This window comes from Cylas formicarius, unplaced genomic scaffold (assembly GCF_029955315.1).
Source record: "Cylas formicarius isolate icCylForm1 unplaced genomic scaffold, icCylForm1.1 PGA_scaffold_4__25_contigs__length_36172078, whole genome shotgun sequence".
NCBI classification, from domain to species: domain Eukaryota; kingdom Metazoa; phylum Arthropoda; class Insecta; order Coleoptera; family Brentidae; genus Cylas; species Cylas formicarius.
This window is the reverse complement of record NW_026844334.1, coordinates 9897124-9917070: the sequence shown is the minus strand read 5'-3', so window position 1 is coordinate 9917070 and position 19947 is coordinate 9897124. Positions and strand designations below refer to the sequence as shown.

General features: G+C 34.9%; 5 protein-coding genes across 8 annotated transcripts; 2 read left to right on the top strand and 3 right to left on the bottom strand.

Moving 5' to 3' along the window:
* Positions 1 to 2: 2 nt before the first annotated feature.
* Positions 3 to 1815, bottom strand: LOC132700373 (protein MAK16 homolog). Of its 2 annotated transcripts, XM_060667640.1 has the most exons (8): positions 1671 to 1815; positions 1366 to 1408; positions 1266 to 1309; positions 1163 to 1209; positions 651 to 1107; positions 448 to 591; positions 323 to 397; positions 3 to 266 (listed from the first exon to the last, which is right to left on the bottom strand). In XM_060667640.1, the coding sequence occupies exons 3-8, from the start codon at positions 1278 to 1280 to the stop codon at positions 117 to 119; spliced, it is 888 nt and encodes a 295-aa protein (XP_060523623.1). In that variant the 5' UTR covers positions 1281 to 1309; positions 1366 to 1408; positions 1671 to 1815; the 3' UTR covers positions 3 to 116. The 2 variants fall into 2 exon arrangements, with proteins under 2 accessions (XP_060523623.1, XP_060523622.1); XM_060667639.1 differs by lacking the exon at positions 1671 to 1815 and having other exon boundaries at positions 1366 to 1504.
* LOC132700372 (uncharacterized) lies at positions 1793 to 5982 on the top strand. 3 transcript variants are annotated; one of them, XM_060667637.1, is made up of 4 exons: positions 1793 to 1854; positions 2812 to 3087; positions 3151 to 3384; positions 3438 to 5982. In XM_060667637.1, the coding sequence occupies exons 2-4, from the start codon at positions 3052 to 3054 to the stop codon at positions 5976 to 5978; spliced, it is 2811 nt and encodes a 936-aa protein (XP_060523620.1). In that variant the 5' UTR covers positions 1793 to 1854; positions 2812 to 3051; the 3' UTR covers positions 5979 to 5982. The 3 variants fall into 3 exon arrangements, with proteins under 3 accessions (XP_060523620.1, XP_060523619.1, XP_060523621.1); XM_060667636.1 differs by lacking the exon at positions 1793 to 1854 and adding an exon at positions 1898 to 2035; XM_060667638.1 differs by lacking the exon at positions 1793 to 1854 and having other exon boundaries at positions 2331 to 3384; positions 3431 to 5982.
* A 22-nt stretch (positions 5983 to 6004) lies between these two features.
* On the bottom strand, positions 6005 to 6949 carry LOC132700377 (uncharacterized). The gene is made up of 4 exons (XM_060667645.1): positions 6804 to 6949; positions 6690 to 6753; positions 6536 to 6634; positions 6005 to 6482 (listed from the first exon to the last, which is right to left on the bottom strand). The coding sequence occupies exons 1-4, from the start codon at positions 6873 to 6875 to the stop codon at positions 6244 to 6246; spliced, it is 474 nt and encodes a 157-aa protein (XP_060523628.1). The 5' UTR covers positions 6876 to 6949; the 3' UTR covers positions 6005 to 6243.
* An 872-nt stretch (positions 6950 to 7821) lies between these two features.
* LOC132700880 (uncharacterized) lies at positions 7822 to 13358 on the bottom strand. The gene is made up of 6 exons (XM_060668456.1): positions 13253 to 13358; positions 13118 to 13195; positions 9360 to 9560; positions 9082 to 9303; positions 8192 to 8449; positions 7822 to 8141 (listed from the first exon to the last, which is right to left on the bottom strand). The coding sequence occupies exons 2-6, from the start codon at positions 13149 to 13151 to the stop codon at positions 7822 to 7824; spliced, it is 1035 nt and encodes a 344-aa protein (XP_060524439.1). The 5' UTR covers positions 13152 to 13195; positions 13253 to 13358.
* Positions 13359 to 13522: 164 nt separating this feature from the next.
* On the top strand, positions 13523 to 19884 carry LOC132700879 (glucose dehydrogenase [FAD, quinone]-like). Its single transcript, XM_060668455.1, has 5 exons — positions 13523 to 13688; positions 15133 to 15441; positions 15490 to 15696; positions 15753 to 16558; positions 19463 to 19884. Exons 1-5 carry the CDS (start codon positions 13523 to 13525, stop codon positions 19811 to 19813), a joined length of 1839 nt encoding a protein of 612 aa, XP_060524438.1. The 3' UTR covers positions 19814 to 19884.
* Positions 19885 to 19947: the final 63 nt, after the last annotated feature.

The following is a 19947-nucleotide window of genomic DNA, read 5'->3' as shown; positions in this document are numbered from 1 at the left end:
GGAATAAACTTTACTTTATGGGCTTTTAATGACTTTTATTAAATAGTGGAGTTTAATTTTAAAAAACTTGGTTTATTAGGGACAAAACCAAAATAATACAAAAAAAAATTAAATGCTTAATATCCCTGTAACTTTTCTTTAACATTGGTTTCAATTTCATACTCTATTTCAATCCTAGGTCTTTTCTTAGAATCCTGATCCGACTTTTTACTGTTATTCTTTTTCAGTTTTGCCTTTTTCTTTGATGGTGAAGGTAATGAAATGTCCTAAAATAAAGGTTCAGCTAATACTTAATATTCAAATTGAAGTTGTAGTAATTTACCTCAATATCGGAGCCATCAGAAGATTCAAAGCTACTATCAAGAGTTGCATGTTCTAATTGCCCACTGTCACTATCCTGCAAAAACAACCTTATCTATGAGAAAAATGGGACTGTCAAAAACTTACCAGATCACTTTCATCATCAGAATCAGCTGCAATAAATTGTGTATCCCCTTCTGTTTCCCTTTCAAATTCTAATTCCTCCTCCACTTCATCCTCCCTTTCTGCTTCTTGGAAGGCTGTCTGTGGTATATTATAAAGATCCTGATACTGCAAATTTATAAATCAATCATCACCATTTACCCATAAAAACTACCTTAAACATTTACCACTCCCTCTTTGAGCCTATCCAGAAGAGTTTTCTCAACTCCCTTTTCAATTCTAGCAGCAATAAGAGCTTTTTCTTCTCTTCTTTTTTCACGTCTCTCAATGTTCTTTTGAATGGGCACCAACAGTTTCTGCCTTCGTAGTTTCAGTTTTCGCATCCTTATTAAATACTGAGTGATCTTCACAAACCTCTGTTTACATTTTGATTTAATAAATCCAGGCCAGTACAGCAAGTTCTCGTTAATTTGGTGTATTGCTTTTTCAAAATTCCTGGAGAGCTTTACTTTCTCCCATAACTTATTAGGAAAAGCCGAACGTTCAGCCGTTTTCATATAGAGATATATAATACCATTTTGTTCTCGAACGGTGGCATACTGACTGTTAGCTAGAGGACATGAAGATCGATTACACAAACCTGTGAGATTGTATTCATTCTTGCAAAGTTTCTGGGTTTTCGTGCTGCAATTAAAGAAAGTGATAAAACAGCCCTATGTAACTCAATTTTCATACTAACTTCACTTTGTAGGAACAGAACGTTTTGTTTATGATGCTCCACACTACCTAAAATATATTATTTACAGAAATGATGGGCCATTTATTACATTTACACAACTCACATCATCATGTTGCATTTTAAATGAATATGTTAAACAAGACGGTTCTGTAACAATTAATATTTTAAAATTCGTTTTAATTAAACGTGAAAAAGTAACTAACCTAAATCCTCTTCTTTATTGCGTTCTGCTAGTAACCATATGGGCTGGATCACTCGGTGAGATGAAAAACAGATGGAGAGGTATTTATTTATCTTAATTAATCACGGTATTCAAGATGCAAATTCTGCATGTATTTTTACCATTTAACAATACTTTTTACAAAACTTCTGTTTTTGCAATTATTCTGATATTTAACGTTTGAAGGAACTGAACTAACCAAAACACGTCAATGGTACTAATTTTTGTTTTTTCAGAGACTAATTTCTCAACAATGCTTGTATATTTAGGATTTAGGGCTGAGCTTACCTACATAGACAGACGCCATATAACTACTATAATTAGAATGAGAACTGGACACTGCGCGGTGGGGGAACACCTGGCCCGGATAGGGGTTAGGTACTCACCTTTCTGCAAGTGCGGTGGGGTTGAGAACCTTAATCATATATTTTTCGAGTGCCCTATAACAAAGGTCCCGGGTGTGGATTTATACGTAAACTTTAGAAATTTCGGACTTAACTTACCACTTTGTGTTGAAAATATGTTAAGCTCCCCGAGTGCGGAGATCATACAAATGGTCATATGCTTTTTAGATTATAATAGGATAAAACTTTAAGTTAGGAGTCGAGGTCGGACAGCTTTTCCCTAGTAACAATACTAAGGAATTTTGAATTGTATGTATTTGATTCTGTTGTTTTGTCTCAGATCTGACGAGCCTGGTCTCATGGTCCATCCTAGGCCAGGAACGCCCGTCCCAAGTTCCATAGTGCTGGAATTTGTTTGTCCTTTTTTTTTTAGATGTGACAGTCTTGCCTGTATGTCTGTGCTTTTTGTGAGCTCTGAACCTGCCTACTAACTGATTCTATCTCCTTAGCAGCTTTAATAATATAATAATATAATAATAGAAATATAATAATAATAATAATATAATAATAGAAACAGAAGTCGGAAAAGTAAACTTCCCCAGGAGAACATTCTCGATTATCTGGGGCAGTTCAAAATAGTGCTGGCAAATTGCCTAGTAGCAGCGCCAACCTCAAAAAAAGAAGAAGGGCTGATTAATGTTATATTGAAATACTTTTTTTTAATTGTTTATTACCTTATGTTATAAGTATTTTAATTTCGATCGTTAAAATGCAAATCCTAAAGTTTTTTTTAATTATTTAAAAGTTGAACTATTGTCGTCAAATAGCAGAATCGTTCTAACAATCTAGACCAATAGAACTTAAACTTAAAAATCTTTTTATTGTAAAATAGCCAAATGAAGCTAGCATTTTTCGTCAATAGTTGTAAAAAGAAAAAAAAATGTTGTTTTGGGTGTTTGGCGAAAAAAAAATCTCGATACAAAACCGTGCTTTCACAGCATGTGTCGTACACCTAAGACTACATTTTTATTATATAGTTGATCGATAATCCTAGTCAGCTTAAACTATCGTTGCTACACTTACAGCGCAATCCAGTTTATAAAACACAAAGTACCATAGTTCTACATACCGGGGGTTTACTATAAATTAAGATGTCACACCACCGCGACAAACGTTGATAGACAGACAAAAATAACCGTCATGAAATGTGACAAATTTAATTTATTATATATTTTGTCAACAATTCAGGATTTATTCTGCCTTTTAAAAATTATGCAGCCCTTAAATTTGCTCGGAGTTCAGCTAATTTGCAAGACCATAAGAAAATGAATACAGATAATCAAAATTTAAGTGAAACAAAAGTAAATCGACTCTATATATGCAAATGATATTGACATTCGCTTACTTAAATAATTACCTTTAAGGATTTGTGGAAAATAGATGATCGAGCCTGCCTGGCCTGCAAAACTTACATACGAAAAATCAACGATATACAACAGAGCCTAACGGGTAGAGACATAATCATACAGCTTTTACAAGACCAACTTAAAAAATCCGAAAATAACTACAAAAATCTTTTCGATGACTTTGAGAACCTTCGTTTTAAACATTGCGTCGCCGTGCAAGATAACACCACTTTACAAGAAATCGCTGGAAAGGTGAAACTGCAAAGTGCTTAACGATTTTTCTTATATCAATATTTAGTTTTTAGTTGGAGGTAAAGCATATGAACGATATCCAAGAATGTTGTCCCAAAGATTTATTAACGAAAATTCTCAAAGAACTAGAAAAATGTAGCTGCATTCAACAAGACGTCCATAAGGATGACAAATTCAAAGAAAACGAGTTAATATTGAAATGTACGGATAAAAACTTACTTGAACAAGTGAAAGAATTAAAATCCGAAATTACAGACAATGAAATCACTTTTAACGAATGCAAGTGTAAAATGAACGAGCAAATAAGTGACCTGGTGGAAAATAATAATCTATTATCCGAAACGTTGGAAATAATAACAGCAGAAAACAAAAACAATCTAGAAACAATTGCTCAGTTGAAAAACGAGTTGAAAGAAAGCTCCAAACAAAATGACCAATACAGAGATAAATTACAATCAAAGGTATCCATGATCACTCACACAGAAACAATACTTGAATTAATACCGGAAACGGAAATACTGGAAACTGAAAATGACAAACCAATGGAAAGCGACTTACAAGAATTAAAACAAGATCCTGATGTTTTCGTTTGCGAATGTACTAAACTTAATGAGGACTGCAAAATGCAAAGCAATGATGCTACGACGCTTCGTAAGTCAATAAGGGATCAAGTAACGGAAATAGATACACTGCAAAATGAGAATGATGAGCTGAAATCTCAAATTGATAAAATAAAATGGGAAAACAAAAATGAAGTTGATAAGTTACAAAATATGGTGCTGCAATTTCAAAATCAAATAGAGATTCTTTTAAAAGAGCACGACGAGAAAACAGATAAAATTCAAAGCGTGGTCCACGAATTGAACAAGATTCGGAAAAATGCGATCGAAGAAAGCGAAAAGTTCTCTATCAAAATAAAAGAGTTGGAAGACGAAAGGGACGCTCATAAAAGCAAATGTTTAGAATACGAAAAAAAACTGGAAGGGTGCAAATGCGGAGATGTTTGTACAGAACTTGAAAGGTTAAATAAGGAAAATATCACGAAACAATGTCTGATCGTGGAATTGGAGAAAAATATCGACGATTTTAATGAAAACATGAGGGAATTCGAAAAGAACGTTAAAAATATAGCGGAAGAAAATGAACTGTTGAGAAATTCCAACGAGAAATTACTGAAGAGCAATGAAACGCTTCAAGAACATTTGAAACAAAGTTTGTCGATACAGACTACCGCGACGAGCACCTTAAAAGAGGAAAACTTTACTCTCAGAAACGAATTGGAAAAAATTAAAACCCAATACGCGAGAAAAACTCAAGAGCTCCAGTTAGAAAATGACAATTTGAAACAAAACTTATATGAACTTCAGGAGAATGCGCATGACAGCGAAAAACAAAATAGGAAACATTCTTTGGAATTGGAGATGCAAATTCAAGACCTGCAACAAAAACACAAAAGAGATACAATAAATTTGAGTGAGCTCCAACAACTAAGAGAGAATCATAGCAAACTAAAGCAGAACTATGATGACGTTGTTTTTAAGAACGCGGTAACACAACAAGAACTCAATAAATGCATTTTAAATATGAAGCAGGCAGAAGCAAGGCACAGGCAGGAAATCTCAAACTTGGAAATTGAGATGAAACAGCTGAAAGACGAATTACGCGAGAACGACCGAAGAGAATCAGCAGTAGTTCAGCAGTTTAGTCAACTGAAAGAAATTCATACTACCTTGAAAGAAGAATATGCTAGAAAATCCATTGAAAATGAAAAAGTCCAACATGAACTGCAAGATAAGATCAGTGAAAGGCAAAGATGCAAGGAAGAATGTGTGGCACTTATCAAAGAACGGTTAGAAAATGAAAAAGAACTGTCTGAATTAGCGCAGAAGTACAACAGACTAGAAAGAGGGTTTGATGAGAAAATGCAAGAGATTAGGAAGTTAAAAAAACAATGCGAATCTTGTTCTAAACAATCACAGATCAGCAGAGAGGAGTATAATAACTTAAAAAAAGAATACAAAGAAATTAAAGTGATGCTGGCTGAACAGATAAGTAAATACCGAAAAGATACTGATCAACTAGAAGGAGTTGAAATTAACCCTTGTAAGGTTGTTCTGGATCTTAAAAAGCAACTGTTTGAAAAAGAGAAGCTCATAGGCGTCCTTCAGCAAAAAATTAAGGATGCATCTTATGAAATAATTGAATTAAAGGACTATATACACAAATTGGCATCTGATAACAACATTCTTAGATCTGCAATTAATAATCTGGTAGACAATTTAGAAAGAAAAATTAGAGGAATGACAGCTGACAACTCGACTGAGGCAATAGCTGGGGAAATATTACACTCACTAACAACAATAGAAAATAATATCAAAATATCAGATACTTGTCCCATGAAGGATGACTGCAGCTGCATGTCAGAGATATTACTGAGATACGGAATTGATTCCAATCCACCCACACGAGATGAAAATAAAAAAACCAGATACATTCTTTCAGAATCATCTGCAACAATTACAGATTCTGATGATCTTCATTATTTGCGAAAGGAATCTGCAGGTGATCCAAGGGGCTCAAAAAATAAAGAATAATTGGAAAAGTATTATATTCTTATTCAGTATCCTACATTAAACATAAATAACAAGTTAATAATAAAGAGAAACAAATTATGCAGATAATTGTTTTTATATCTTTCTGAGTATATCAAAACTTATTGTCTAAGTTGATAAGATTTTAAAATGTTTGCTTTTAAATGGCATATTATGAAGTTCTCTAACTGGCCCTGCTACAACCAAAACTACAATTTTCAAAACTTCCTTGCTGTTGAACTATATCTGGGACACACATCAATCTAGTCTAGCATGACTTACCTACTTGAACATTTGGCAAAAAGTTTGAAGACAAAACAGAGTGTAATTTATTTTTTATGGCAAGCGAATTGATGCTCAGGGTTTTTAAAGAAGAAACTGCACCTTGCAGAACTACTTGGGATTTCATTAACTGTTGATCAATTGCACCAAGACTCTTATGAGTATCGGTCACCAAATTTTGTGTGAAATTTTCAATGTTGTTATAAAGCTGATTGTTAGTTTCTCCTAAAATACTGTTGGTCAAAATCTTCATCTTATATCGTTCATAATTTACCCACTTAACTTTTGATGTAGCAAGGAATCTTTCTCAAACTTTTCTTCTTGGCACTGAAATTGATCCAAGGCAGATATTGCACTGTCAACACTTGCATTAGTTTCTGGGGAAAAAAAAATATTTATTTTAACCTCCGACAATATTCAAAATACACTTGCCGTTTTCTGACTCTGAATCCTCTCCAGAAATTACCGCTCCTTGAATAGAGTGCGCTAGGTCAATCTAAAAATGTTTTATTTGGGAACACAAATTCGAAATGTCACTGTTTCTACCTCGATCTCCTCTGCCTCTTCCTCACTTTCTGTTTCAGATGCTTCACCTGTTATTACCAGCGATTTGTCCATGTTCGTTACAAACTGATATAATACCAAACATTTAAGTTTAAATAACCAGATAGATAACCTATTAAACTTTTTCTTTGGCATAGAAATGATCAACAGCGGCAGCCAAAAATTGAGCGCTTCGAATGTACGGTTGCGTAACGTGAAATTGTAATTTTTATTATTAAGTTTTTTATAAGATATTTTCCAAATAAAACTCGGAATTTGAAATACTAATTTTATTTTATTATTAACATATTTTATTTCATCACATTGTTCCAGCAGGAAAAATCCTTACTATCCCTGAGCAAACCCATTGGGCCTTCGCTATATTCACAAAGCAACGTCTGTTTTTCGGAGTGCCCCACTTTCCCTTAAAAGTTATCCAAGTGGGAAGATTCGTTTTGCCATAGTGGTAAAATTCCACTACTGTCCACGTTTTCCACGGAACACCGTAGCCGGTTTTGTCGGTTATTTCGGAAGTCTTATGAACTGGTGTTCGCCAGGCGCAGACCATAAACCGTGAGATCCTTTCGCGGAGAATAATACAGGATGTCCTCCTAAAATCGTAAATAGAAAGCATAAGAATAGTGGAACGGCAAGCGAGGGATGAGTCGACTGTTGAAGTGAAAGCTATTTTGGTTAATAACATCGCGAAAATAACAAATTTATTATACGTTCACGGTTGAACGATAAAATTCTGGAGAACTAACCAAAGAAACTCGCCAAATACCCCCTTTTGATTCTCACACAACCGCGTTTTTCCTATTTTACATGCCTAACCCTTTCTTTCCTTTCGCCTTATCCATAACATACAAATGGGAACCATATAGCTATAGCATCTAAATTGGTCGAACACAGACTATATAATCCATTCGGTCTTGATTTTTATTATTAAGTTTTTTATAAGATATTTTCCAAATAAAACTCGGAATTTGAAATACTAATTTTATTTTATTATTAACATATTTTATTTCATCACATTGTTCCAGCAGGAAAAATCCTTACTATCCCTGAGCAAACCCATCGGGCCTTCGCTATATTCACAAAGGCCTAGCCTCTTTAACAGCAAACATCTGTTTTTCGGAGTGCCCCACTTTCCCTTAAAAGTTATCCAAGTGGGAAGATTCGTTTTGCCATAGTGGTAAAATTCCACTACTGTCCACGTTTTCCACGGAACACCGTAGCCGGTTTTGTCGGTTATTTTCGGAAGTCTTATGAACTGGTGTTCGCCAGGCGCAGACCATAAACCGTGAGATCCTTTCGCGGAGAATAATACAGGATGTCCTCCTAAAATGGTTAATAAGATTGTGCGAAAATTCACGTGGATAAGCGACTACCTTGGATTCTGACAAATGGTGGAAACTTGGATACTTGCGCAACGCCTTTTCTAGGCACGTTGGATTCGTATTTAAAAATGTTGTTTTTTCTGTCGTACGTGTAGAAGGATCCGGTGTCGTGCACCGACAAAAACATTTTGTCCGGAAACGGCTGACCACGGAAATTCAAGCTTACACGTTCCCAATCGCCGATGTGATTTCCCATAGTTTTCACGTGACCAAGACATCTTCCAAATATCTTTGGTGCGGGCACTTTCCCTTCAAAACAAACGTAAAAAGTAACTACCAATTACTCTTCTAAGCGAATTCACTCAGTGAAAGATTAAGCCATAGGAGTCCAAAATACATTATTATGTCTTTTTATTTTCAGAATTCTATTTTGAATTAATTACTTTTTTCACGCGCCTACCTATTTTATTAAATATTAATAAGCAATATATTTAAAAAAAAACTTCTATTGTTTAAAAAAAGATTAACATTTGTCTTGAATTAGTTTATACTTGTAAATCCTTTGCAATTGTTACTAAAAATAATATACATATTTGTGTGGGGGTCTTTATTATTTTATTAGATTATAAAAATATCTTAAAAACCAGACCTCCTTATCAAAATTAAAAGAGCGAGAAAGAATTAGTATGCCGTTTCTGTTTATGAAAATGTTATTTTTTAAATAAAGCTTAGTGCCTGTGTACTAACACGTTTCGAGAATAGTAAATATTTTGAGCTATGAGGAACTAGGACTGTCACCAAGATATTATGCAATAAATTTGATAAACTCCATTTTAGTCACGAGTTTGATTTGGCATGAATGTTTGATAAAGGAGTAACTGAAGATATTTATCAGTATCTTGCGAAAGTCCCAACAGTCCCTATATTAAGAAAAAACCTACCAATGAAGCAAACTTCTTTTCCTTCGTTGTAAGGATAAAACATCCAATAAGTTACGAGAAACTCCGGGAATATTTCCAATTTTCCCGGAGTCACTTTCAACTCGTTAAACGCGTTTTCTTGCGCACTGTCGGAACAGTGGTGAACGACAGCATAGACAGGTACCGCGTTTTCCTTCGGATTTTTGCCGTACAAAAACGAATTCCTATTAATTTTTAAATGATCTGCAAAGTCGAGTTTAGGCAAATTCAATTCGGTGGAAGCGAACGACAATTATCACCTAATCCCACCCTAGGTACCAAAAAGAACCATCTCGCGTTGTACTCGGAGAATCTGTTCGGGTGTCTAGAAGTGGATAAAATTTTCCCTTTTTCATCGGCGATGTGGACATTTTCGAGGAACGGTTCGACAGCGAGCGGCATGAATTTTTCCTCGGGTTGTAACCATACCAGTGGCGCCCATTGTCGCACCAAATGTTCTACTGCGAAATAATATTAATTACGCTATACGTGTTACGCTTACGAGCTGCCGGCTTTAATTAATTTTGGTAAAAAAATTGCTCAACACCGACTTTCTTAAAGTTCCTTTTAAACAATAACTCTTGCGCAACCCGTAATGTTAATTTGGTGCAATTTTGGCTGTTTCGTTTTCGTACAGTTGTGAAAATTTGACGCGTAAATAGAAAGCATAAGAATAGTGGAACGGCAAGCGAGGGATGAGTCGACTGTTGAAGTGAAAGCTATTTTGGTTAATAACATCGCGAAAATAACAAATTTATTATACGTTCACGGTTGAACGATAAAATTCTGGAGAACTAACCAAAGAAACTCGCCAAATACCCCCTTTTGATTCTCATACAACCGCGTTTTTCCTATTTTACATGCATAACCCTTTCTTTCCTTTCGCCTTATCCATAACATACAAATTGGAACCATATAGCTATAGCATCTAAATTGGTCGAACACAGACTATATAATCCATTCGGTCTTGATTTTAAAGTATACTTTAACAAAACTTCCGGTTTCCTCATTACCAGATATACGTGAAATAAAATGGCAGTTCTGGAATGTTACATTGAACAACGTATATTTCAGATTCTCGTCCCATTTCTATTGGGAGTTCTGCAATTCTTGCTTAGAAAATAGGTACTACAGGCACTTTGCTAAGCTAAAGAAGTATACAAGAAACGAAACAGAAAATAAATAAGTTAAAATTTCTGCTAATAATTTGCAAATGTGAATAGTTTTCTTTTATTTTCGGTTTCTTAGCAACAGCTTTCAAGGCACACTATTTTTATAATGATTAACACGATTCTCGCGTCTTATAAATAATTCATGGTATGTAAACATTCAAGAGTGATTTTTCCGCAAAACGGCCACTCGTTGCGATTTAAATAAGATAGAATTAAATAACATATACATATACCACCAAGTTGGTACCGCTCTCTAGTAGCAATATGTAACTAACAAAGAATCTAAATTTCGCTCCCAAAACCCCCAAATTTCCAACTTTTAATGCACCCCTCAACAGCCTATATTTTAATAACTAAGCATTTTAGGACCTATTTTTATAAGAAACTTTTGCATTAATTTTTATCATAACAGAATCATAAAAGAATCAAATAACCACTTACTCTGTTTAACATTCCGCTCAGAAACGGCGAACGCACAATAATTAACAAACCAAATAAAAACTATAACCTTTTCATGAACCATGTCTTGCCGAAGACATGGTCGTTACTTATGCGAAAAGTCATCGAGAAAGCAATGCGTACTGAAATCGTCCGGTCGACATTGCGGACGAAAAGAAACCATTATTGCTACCCACTTTCCTGAGTTAAGAAGTGAGGACGATGGCGGACACAGTTCGCTGAATGTAATGGATTAACACCCAGCGACCAGTTGATCCTTTTTCTCTGTGCACAATTTCATGTATAAGGACGTATCTTTCAAATTTCATGTTGTTGATAGTATAATGCTTACTGTTAACTAACAATTTCAAATTTGTTTATGTCTATTACCACTTTGTTAAAATTAAACTCTTCAACATATAATCAATAATATTCGAAAAGATCCCTTAAATACTATAACAAAATATAAATAATTTAAGTTCGTCGGTTTTTGTCTCTTCAATTTTTATTATTATTCAATTACACTATTTTCAAAATTGTGAGAAGTTGAATATAAATAACCAGCGGAAATTGTAGTATACTTTTATTTTAGTGTCTAGTAGAGTAATAAAGGGATAAATAAATAAATCAAATTGTACTTTATTTTGAGGACCATGGTGGAAAAACGAACAAGGTTTCTTTAAAAACTTTTTTGGGACACTCGTAGTATTTCCTTAATTACATCAAAATAGCTATATTAATAATAATAGTAATAATAATGTGATTTGGAGTTTTTATTGTTTTTATATAATTCCTTCTAAAAATTTATAAAGTTGTCTCTAAAAGTAGCTTAACAGAAATACCCAAAAATAATTAAATAGTTCAAAAATCTCATTCTATTTTCAATACCTATAATAGAAGCGGCGAGAATTCTATACTACTGAAAGAGTTCGATTAATGCGCCGATCACCAAAAGTTCCAATTAGATTGCTTTTCAGGAATTTGGGTTGATCTCGGCTTTATTTTGCAATAGTTTACTTGCCCAATTCAGATGGCGATCTTTTATGCGGCCAAGGATACAAAATGAAAACCCCATGTATACCTATAATACGCTGTCAATGGTTTGATTAACGGCAACTTTTAACATCGCATCGTATGACTTGGCGGAAAGGTGCAGCCATGAAAATTATTAATTTAACATCGCCATTTGTTAATTATTGCTCTCACCGCTAAAGAGCGAACTGAAACAAGTTTGATAATAAATAATAATAAACAAAAAATAAATGAATTTTGGCAACATGTGGATATTGTTCATAATAACTTCCGCTTATCAAATTTTATCTCATCTAATCCTAGAAAAAAGACCGTGGTAGTATATACAGGGTGTTTCAAAACAAACAACAACAAAACAAGGGTAGTTTGTTATATAAACGTTGGGTCAAAACTCAACTATTAGGTATATATCGGGGCTACAAATATGGCAGAAAAATAATGTTTTTACTTTTTATCTTAAAAACCAAAATAGAACAATAAAATTAAGTATTATTATTATAAAAACACGTATTTAAAATGAGTCGAAGGAATTGCGTTTTTTTGGGAATTGCTCTTTCCAAACAAAAATAAAATCTAAAGCAACGCATAACGATTAAAAAAAATATCTAATACGCTACTGTCACTTCTTAAGGAGTTTCTTAGTATTGCTTGACATTGGTCAGTTACTTTGAACACAAAATAAGTTTAAGAAAAAAAATATTTTCAAATCATTCATTAATGGTAACTTACACTAATGCAGAAGCTTGCCGTGTTCATACATAAGCGTATGTTAAGCGTAGATCTCCTTATTATTCAGGAGACAAAAAGTTTACAATAAAATTTATTTTTTCCATGTCATTGAGTTAGTTTGCTTTAAACTAAAAAAAAAGTAAAAAAATATACAGAAAGTGTTTTTTATAATAATAATATTTCCGTAATATTTTATTGCTCCATCTATTTTCGTTAAGATAAAAAATAAAAATATTATTTATCTGGCATATTTGTAGTGCGATATCTCCGTAATGGATAGTTACACAACGTTTAAATAACATACTACCTTTATTTAAAACAAGTTAGTTAAGTCTCTCGCAGTTGTTTTGAACCACATTGTATAATGTCCAAGGTTTTTATTAATTTACTTAAACATCTTGCGCAAAATAAATGGTAAAATGGTATGCTTTTCTTGATGTAACTTTATAATAAACAATAAAACATACAGAAAATCGCAGTAGAATCACTTCTAAAGTTATCTGCTGGCAATACCGGACACCTTGTATTTCTAATTTTCTTATACATCTAATTAATTATTTATTTATTATTTAATTATTAATTTTCAGCTTGAATTATTACGGCTTGTGGTACATTTTTAAAATTAATGGAATACACGTGGTACTTACAATCCTGATCCCACCCCTTAAAAAAGTTTTCCATGTGCTGCCAGAAATGTCATTCACAGAAAAAATGCTATGCAATACCTATAAAAAGAAACATATTAATATTATATAAATGTTAAAAAATTAGGCTCATCTCGCCTCACATCTATTACCAGGGTTGTCAGACAATTATTACCCTGCGCAAATCAAAATAACACTATTACAGACAAAAAATATTCGTATTCCCATCATGAAGCGATCCGACGCGTACGCTGTTCGTTTTATTTTATAATTAAAAGAAAAATTTAGCAAAGTCGCGTCCAATGTATATGGATCTTGTCCATGCAAGGTTAAGACAACTTGTTGGGAAACATCTAAAGATTTAAATTTTGTATTAACAGTTCATTTCGTGAAATCGGCGGGCTAACAATGAATTTGCTAAGGACGTTTGGTGTATTTTTAACCATCTTGGTGCTGTGTCAATCGCAACGGAACGGTTTTGGTTATTTTAGGCAATTTTTTAGCGGAAACCGTCGCGACAAAAGTGATTCTGGAACTATTTTGGCGGAATATGATTTTATCGTAATCGGTTCAGGTTTGTAAATTTTGAGTTATTTTTGAACGAAAAACAAAAAAATTCGGAGAAAAAATATTTTTTTCAAATTCTTTTTATTATTTTTTTCCTCTTAGTTTGTTGTATCTACATTTTTATGTCAATATTTAACAAAATATGCAAAATGTGATTTTAACATTCAAAAGAAAAAACATAATGCAATGTTTAATGTATTTACGAATGAATAAAAAAATCAATACTAAATACTAAACACAATACCCAGGTATTACTGAGTAATTATTGTTATTATGTTTACATATTTTGTCAAAGTTGACAAAATAAACAAAAAAAAAAGGGACCGAGGATGGCTCGGTTGGCAATGTAACCGGCCTGGCCAGCGTGGAAGATAATGACTAAATATCTTCCCTAGGGAATAGTGGGGCGCGACAAAGAAATAAGAAAAAAATAGTCTTTATCGTTGCTCTTTCATATAATATTAATTTAATTGATTTAATATAAATATCGGTGGTAAAATGGGACTTGATATGTATGTCTCCTTAAATGGGGATCTAGATGAAAATATCCTAATATTGTATTTGGTTAAACATTTTTTCACATGTATCATTTATACATTACTACTTTAAAATTGTTAAAATTCTGAAAGGTACTAAATAACTAGCCAAAATTGGAGTGCACTTTTATAGATACATAGTTTCAAAAATAAATAAATAAACCAAATTAGACCAAAATTACTTTACTAACATGGTCAGAAAATAGTCGGTACACGAACAAGTTTTTTTTCATAACCTGTTTATTATTTATCCTCGGTAAACAATATGGAAAATTATCTGCCTAGAAGCTATGGTAAATCCAAAATAAATAGTATCTTATTTATATATAAAATTAAAAAAAAAACAAATCTTTTCAACAGCTGTAAGATATTTTAATGGCTAAACTTGATTTTTATTTTTTAATGTTGGAGAATTTACTAAATGTTTCAGTTATTATTTTTTTTTATTTTTAACATTTCGAATTCAGTAAGTAAATAAAATAGTATAGTATGCAACAAATGGCAGCGAAGCGAGTGTTTAATAAACGAATGACTTAAACAATTTACCAAACGTGGTGCATGCTATACTATTTCTACGAATGTTAGTTTTTGGGTACATTTTTGCAAAACAACACGAATGCATTCTTCACTGGTATGATTGTCAGAATTGATAAACGTCAAAATTCAAGCCGTGCGGTAAAATCTCCGAAAATATCCGATTGCTCCCAAACCCGTGCGGCAATATCACGGAAATGTCCGAAGAGGCTCGAATCCGTGGGACAAGAAGCTCACGTACTAAAGTGACGCTTCCCGCACCCTAGATCGGTGTATGATTAGGAATTTTACGGGAGGGAGTAGATAAAAATTTTTACATTGATTCATTTTTCCACTTTTATTTCACACAACAATAATAAAAAACATCCAACGTCTCATCAGGGTCAGGTGGAAGTGTGGTAGCCAGCCGCCTTTCCGAAAACCCCGATTGGAAGATCCTCCTGCTGGAAGCCGGTAAGGACGAGATTTTCCTAACTGACGTCCCGTTGATCGCATCCCTGCTATCCATAACCGACTACAATTGGAGCTACAAGAGCGAAAAACTAAAAACGGCTTGTTTGGGACTGATCGACGGCAGGTGCAACATAGCCAGGGGTAAAGCGCTGGGCGGGACCTCGGTAATCAATTTCCTTCTGTACACCAGAGGCAACAGGGAGGATTTCGACGAATGGGAACGCCTGGGAAATCCAGGTAATACGGAATGGTTAAAAATGTTCGCGTGCTTGAAGGAAATTGCAGGCTGGGGTTACGAGGATGTCCTGCCCTATTTTGTCAAGTCTGAGAATTGTACCTTATGCGAAGATATTGATGAGGGTTACCACGGCAGATCTGGTCCGCTTCACGTGGAACATCCGGGTTACGAAAGTCCATTCGTTAAGCTGTTTATACAAGCCGGACAGGATATGGGGTACAAAAACAATGATCCTAACGGAAAATATGGAACGGGTAAACTGAAAAGGTCATAATTTAACGTTTTTCACGAGTGGATGTTTTCGGTTTAGGATTTTCAAGAGTTCAAGCAACTATGCAACGAGGTCTTAGATGCAGCGCGGCTAAGGCGTTTTTGGAACCATTCCTCGATAGGGAAAATTTGCATGTATCCACCAGATCTCGCGTAACCAAGATAATGATCGACCCGATCACCAAGCGAGCGTACGGAGTCGAGTTCGTTAAAGATCGACAAAAGTACACTGTCAAATCGATGAAAGAGGTCATTTTATCGGCAGGGACGATCAATTCCGCACAGCTGTTGTTGCTTTCGGGCGTAGGGCCTCGAGAAGACCTGGAAAGATTGGACATTCCGGTTATATCAGACTTGAAAGTCGGTTACAATTTTCAAGATCACATGGCGATGTCTACCATTCCTTTTTTGGTAAACGAAAGTGTTACCGTGTCAGATATTAGCGTACAGAATCCGATCGACATCTACAACTTTCTGTTCAGGGGCAAAGGGCCTTATACGATCCCAGGCGGTGCTGAAGCTCTCGCTTTCGTCAGAACCAAATACGCTTCTCCTCATCTTAAGGACTACCCAGATATTGAACTCGTCCTAGGAGCGGGTGGTCTGAACGGGGACGTATTCGGTGGCTTCAGGGCGTTGCTCGGTATACCACAAAGCACTTTTAAAAAGGTATACGCCCCTTTGATTGGGAAACCGTCGTTCAGTATAGCTCCGGTACTGCTGACCCCTAAGAGCAGAGGTCGGGTACGATTGAAGGATGCAAATCCGTTCCACCGACCTCTGATTGACCCGAATTACTTTGCTGAACCTCAAGATGTCGCCACGATGGTGGAAGGCATTAAAATGGTAAGCTGAGAAAGTCCTATACCGCAACCATTTCGTTAGTGCAGCTTCAATTGCTAAAATACCTAATTGATATTGGGTTTTTGTCAGCGACTGGAGCAGCATGATCTAGCTGGGAAAGTTTGTCAATTTTCTGATTTGCCAAAATCAACTGCTAAAATTTTCTACCTCGTTAAGTTCTGGAACGATAGTACTCGATTTGCGCAGGGGGTTGGTTTTATAAAAAAACTGATTGGACCCTTGCAGCACCTTGTTTTTTCAAAATTTCGAACACTGCATTATAGTACTTGTCATGCAAACTTAATTGTTTTCATATTTCTAATTCTGTCTTTCTCGTACTGCTACATACAATTAAAAAAAATATCATCGTTGTCACAAATATGTTAGAAAATAAAAGGAAGCCTAAAATGGCTCCACATACGAGTAGAAAGTTAAAAGCAAGAATTGTGACCCAATTAGAAGATGGTTGGCAATTATCAGTAGTAGCTCAACATTTTAATATAAGCAAAACAAGCGTTTTTTTCCATTAACAAAACATCGAGACAAGAATAAACGTTTGAAAGGAAAACGGGATTTGGTAGAACATCAGATGCTCCTTTGGATAGTTGATGATGACCCCTCCTAAAGCGCGAAGAAATTAATAATTCTGTCGAAATTTCCGGACAGAAAAATCACAATTTGCCGAAGAATTAAGATATTGCATTTCAAGTGTCGATCTGCGGCAAAAAAGACCGCACTCACTTACCAACAGAAGCCAGCACTGTTTATGTTCGCTCTTAACTATCAAGTTCTGGGATAGGGTCATATTTTCCGATGAAAAGATCTTCCAGTTTTCCAAACAGTGTAAAATCAAAGTGCACAGACCAGACAACCACCGATTTGTCGACAAGTACATATCTGCAGGCTTATTTCAGTTTAATTGTATGGGCATGGATTTCTTCCAGAGGAATGGCGGATTAAAAGATTTGTTGGTCAAACTTATGCCGAAATAATGCGGAACGTTATGGTTCTCAGTGTGGAACAGCTTTACCCGGAAAATAATTATATTTTCCAAAAAGGCAACTGTCCTATCCACACTGCGAAACATCGTTACACAATGGCTCCAAAATGTCAACATTGAAATCTTGCCATCACCAAGTAACAGTTTTGACATCAACCCAATGAAAAACATATAGGGATAATGCTGAGATGGCTGTATCGAAGAAATTTTATTACTCAAAGCAGCGAGGCTCTACGGCAAAGTATTCAGGAAGTATGAAAAGAATTGTCGCTTAAAGAAAACTCAATAATAATACCTTTCATGACAATGAGCCGACGATTTGAAGCTGCGATTGATGCTTAAATATTACTTAAATATTAAATTCCTTCCAATTGTTTCTTATTGTCCTGTTTGTTTAAAATTTTGAGCCCTGCTGGTAACGATCCAATCATCTTCCAAATTTGCTACAATTATTGCATTTACCTAAATCTCTAAATCTAATTATTTTTAAGGTGTTTATTTAAAAGTTAACGATCATCTTTTCATTTTTAAAATTAATAAAAGTTGAGTCTGTTTATTTTCGACGATTTTTAATGATAAAGCATACCAGAACAACTAACGATAAACAATAAAATTGAACAAAATACTGAACACTCTAATACCTATATAGTATAAGCTTGGTAAATAGTGGACAGTCAGTCAAGTTGCTTGGCATTAGGATCGATGACAGTCTAAATTGGAAACAACATATCTCAGACCTGAAAAATAAATTGTCCAGCAACAAATTCGTTTTTCGACGACTGAGAGGCCTGATAGGAACAAGGACTCTGCTTATGGTCTATTTTTCTTTGTTGCATTCGCACTTATTATTATGGCACGGTGCTGTGGGGTGATTCCTCAACTGCTGTGGAGATTTTTAGAATGCAGAAAAGGGCCATTCGAGTCGTTGCTAATATAGAATATAGGGATCATTGTCAACTTTATTTTAAAAAATTTAAAGTGATGGCCCTTCCTTGCATCTATATCTACTACCAGTTATTAGAGATACAAAGAACGAAAGGAAACTTTAGCGCTAATTCTGATTGCCATGCCTATCCAACTCGTTCGGGGATCGCCTTAGGCGGCCTAGATTTAGACTTAGGAAGTCTGAGAGCAACTCGTTGAACTCGAAATTGTATAATATTTTGCCAGGTACCGTGAAAAAGATGAGCAATAGAAAATTTAAACATACTATTAAACAATTCCTACAACGTCATTGTTTTTACTCCCTGCGAGCATACATTGACACTGTCACTGGTATCGATGCGCTATAAAACTGTATAGTACTGTATACTTTTGTTTGTATCAGATGTGTGTTTTTATGTTATTTTTTAATGTGATTTTATTACACTTGAATATAACTTCTGACTTGCTACAACTGTACGTTCCTTTTGTACGAAACGTAGTCAATAAATGAATCTATCTATCTAAAAGCATAATATACATACATCACCAATTTACCAAAGAGGATGCCCCATATTGCTTACCATAATTTCGTGTTCACTCAAACAGTAAAGGCCGATTAACGCAATAGTTTTTAGTAATAAAAATAGATTTAATAAGAGGTGGATACAGTTTTGTTGTAGCTATGAAGTGGCTCACCCAGTGGCAAGGCAATAGAAATACGCGCTTTTACACTTTTTTCTAAAACAGTTGACGAAACAGCTAAACTGGACCATTCGATATCCCCAAGGAAAAAACACTCGCCTCTTAGAAATATGCGTATTAATTTTTATTATAAACCTGCCTTGAGATCCGATATTCTACGTCAAAACAAACTTTATTTTGCCAAAATGTGTTGCTTGATGATGTGTATACTGCACAAAATATACAGTAAAATTTTCAAGCCGTATCAGTTTTTTATGAAACTAGCTGTACGTAAATTCCAGGCAGTATCAATTGCCCAGACAGAGAGGTTTAAACGATACGCAGTCAAAATGAACACAATCCCATTCCCTGGCTGCGAGCAGTTAACATTTGGTTCCGACGAATATTGGGCTTGCTCAGTGCGACACCTGTCGACCACACTGGGTCATCACGTGGGCACTTGCAAAATGGGTCCACCCACCGACCAATATGCCGTGGTGGATAACGAACTCAAGGTTTACGGGGTCCGTGGACTGAGGGTAGTAGATGGTTCGATAATGCCCAACGTGGTCGCCGGTCATACCAACGCGGTTATTTTTATGATCGGCGAAAAAGCAGCGGCCATGATTAAAAATCAGTGGCGAAACCAGTGACTTTGTGTTAACAGTGCATTGGATTTGTGATTAAAGTCTAGTCAATTATGTATCAATTATCTAAAAATAAAATAAACGCCTACCGACTGGCAGGACGTAAAAATTGGGTTGAACTGGAGAAGTGACCTGTTTTA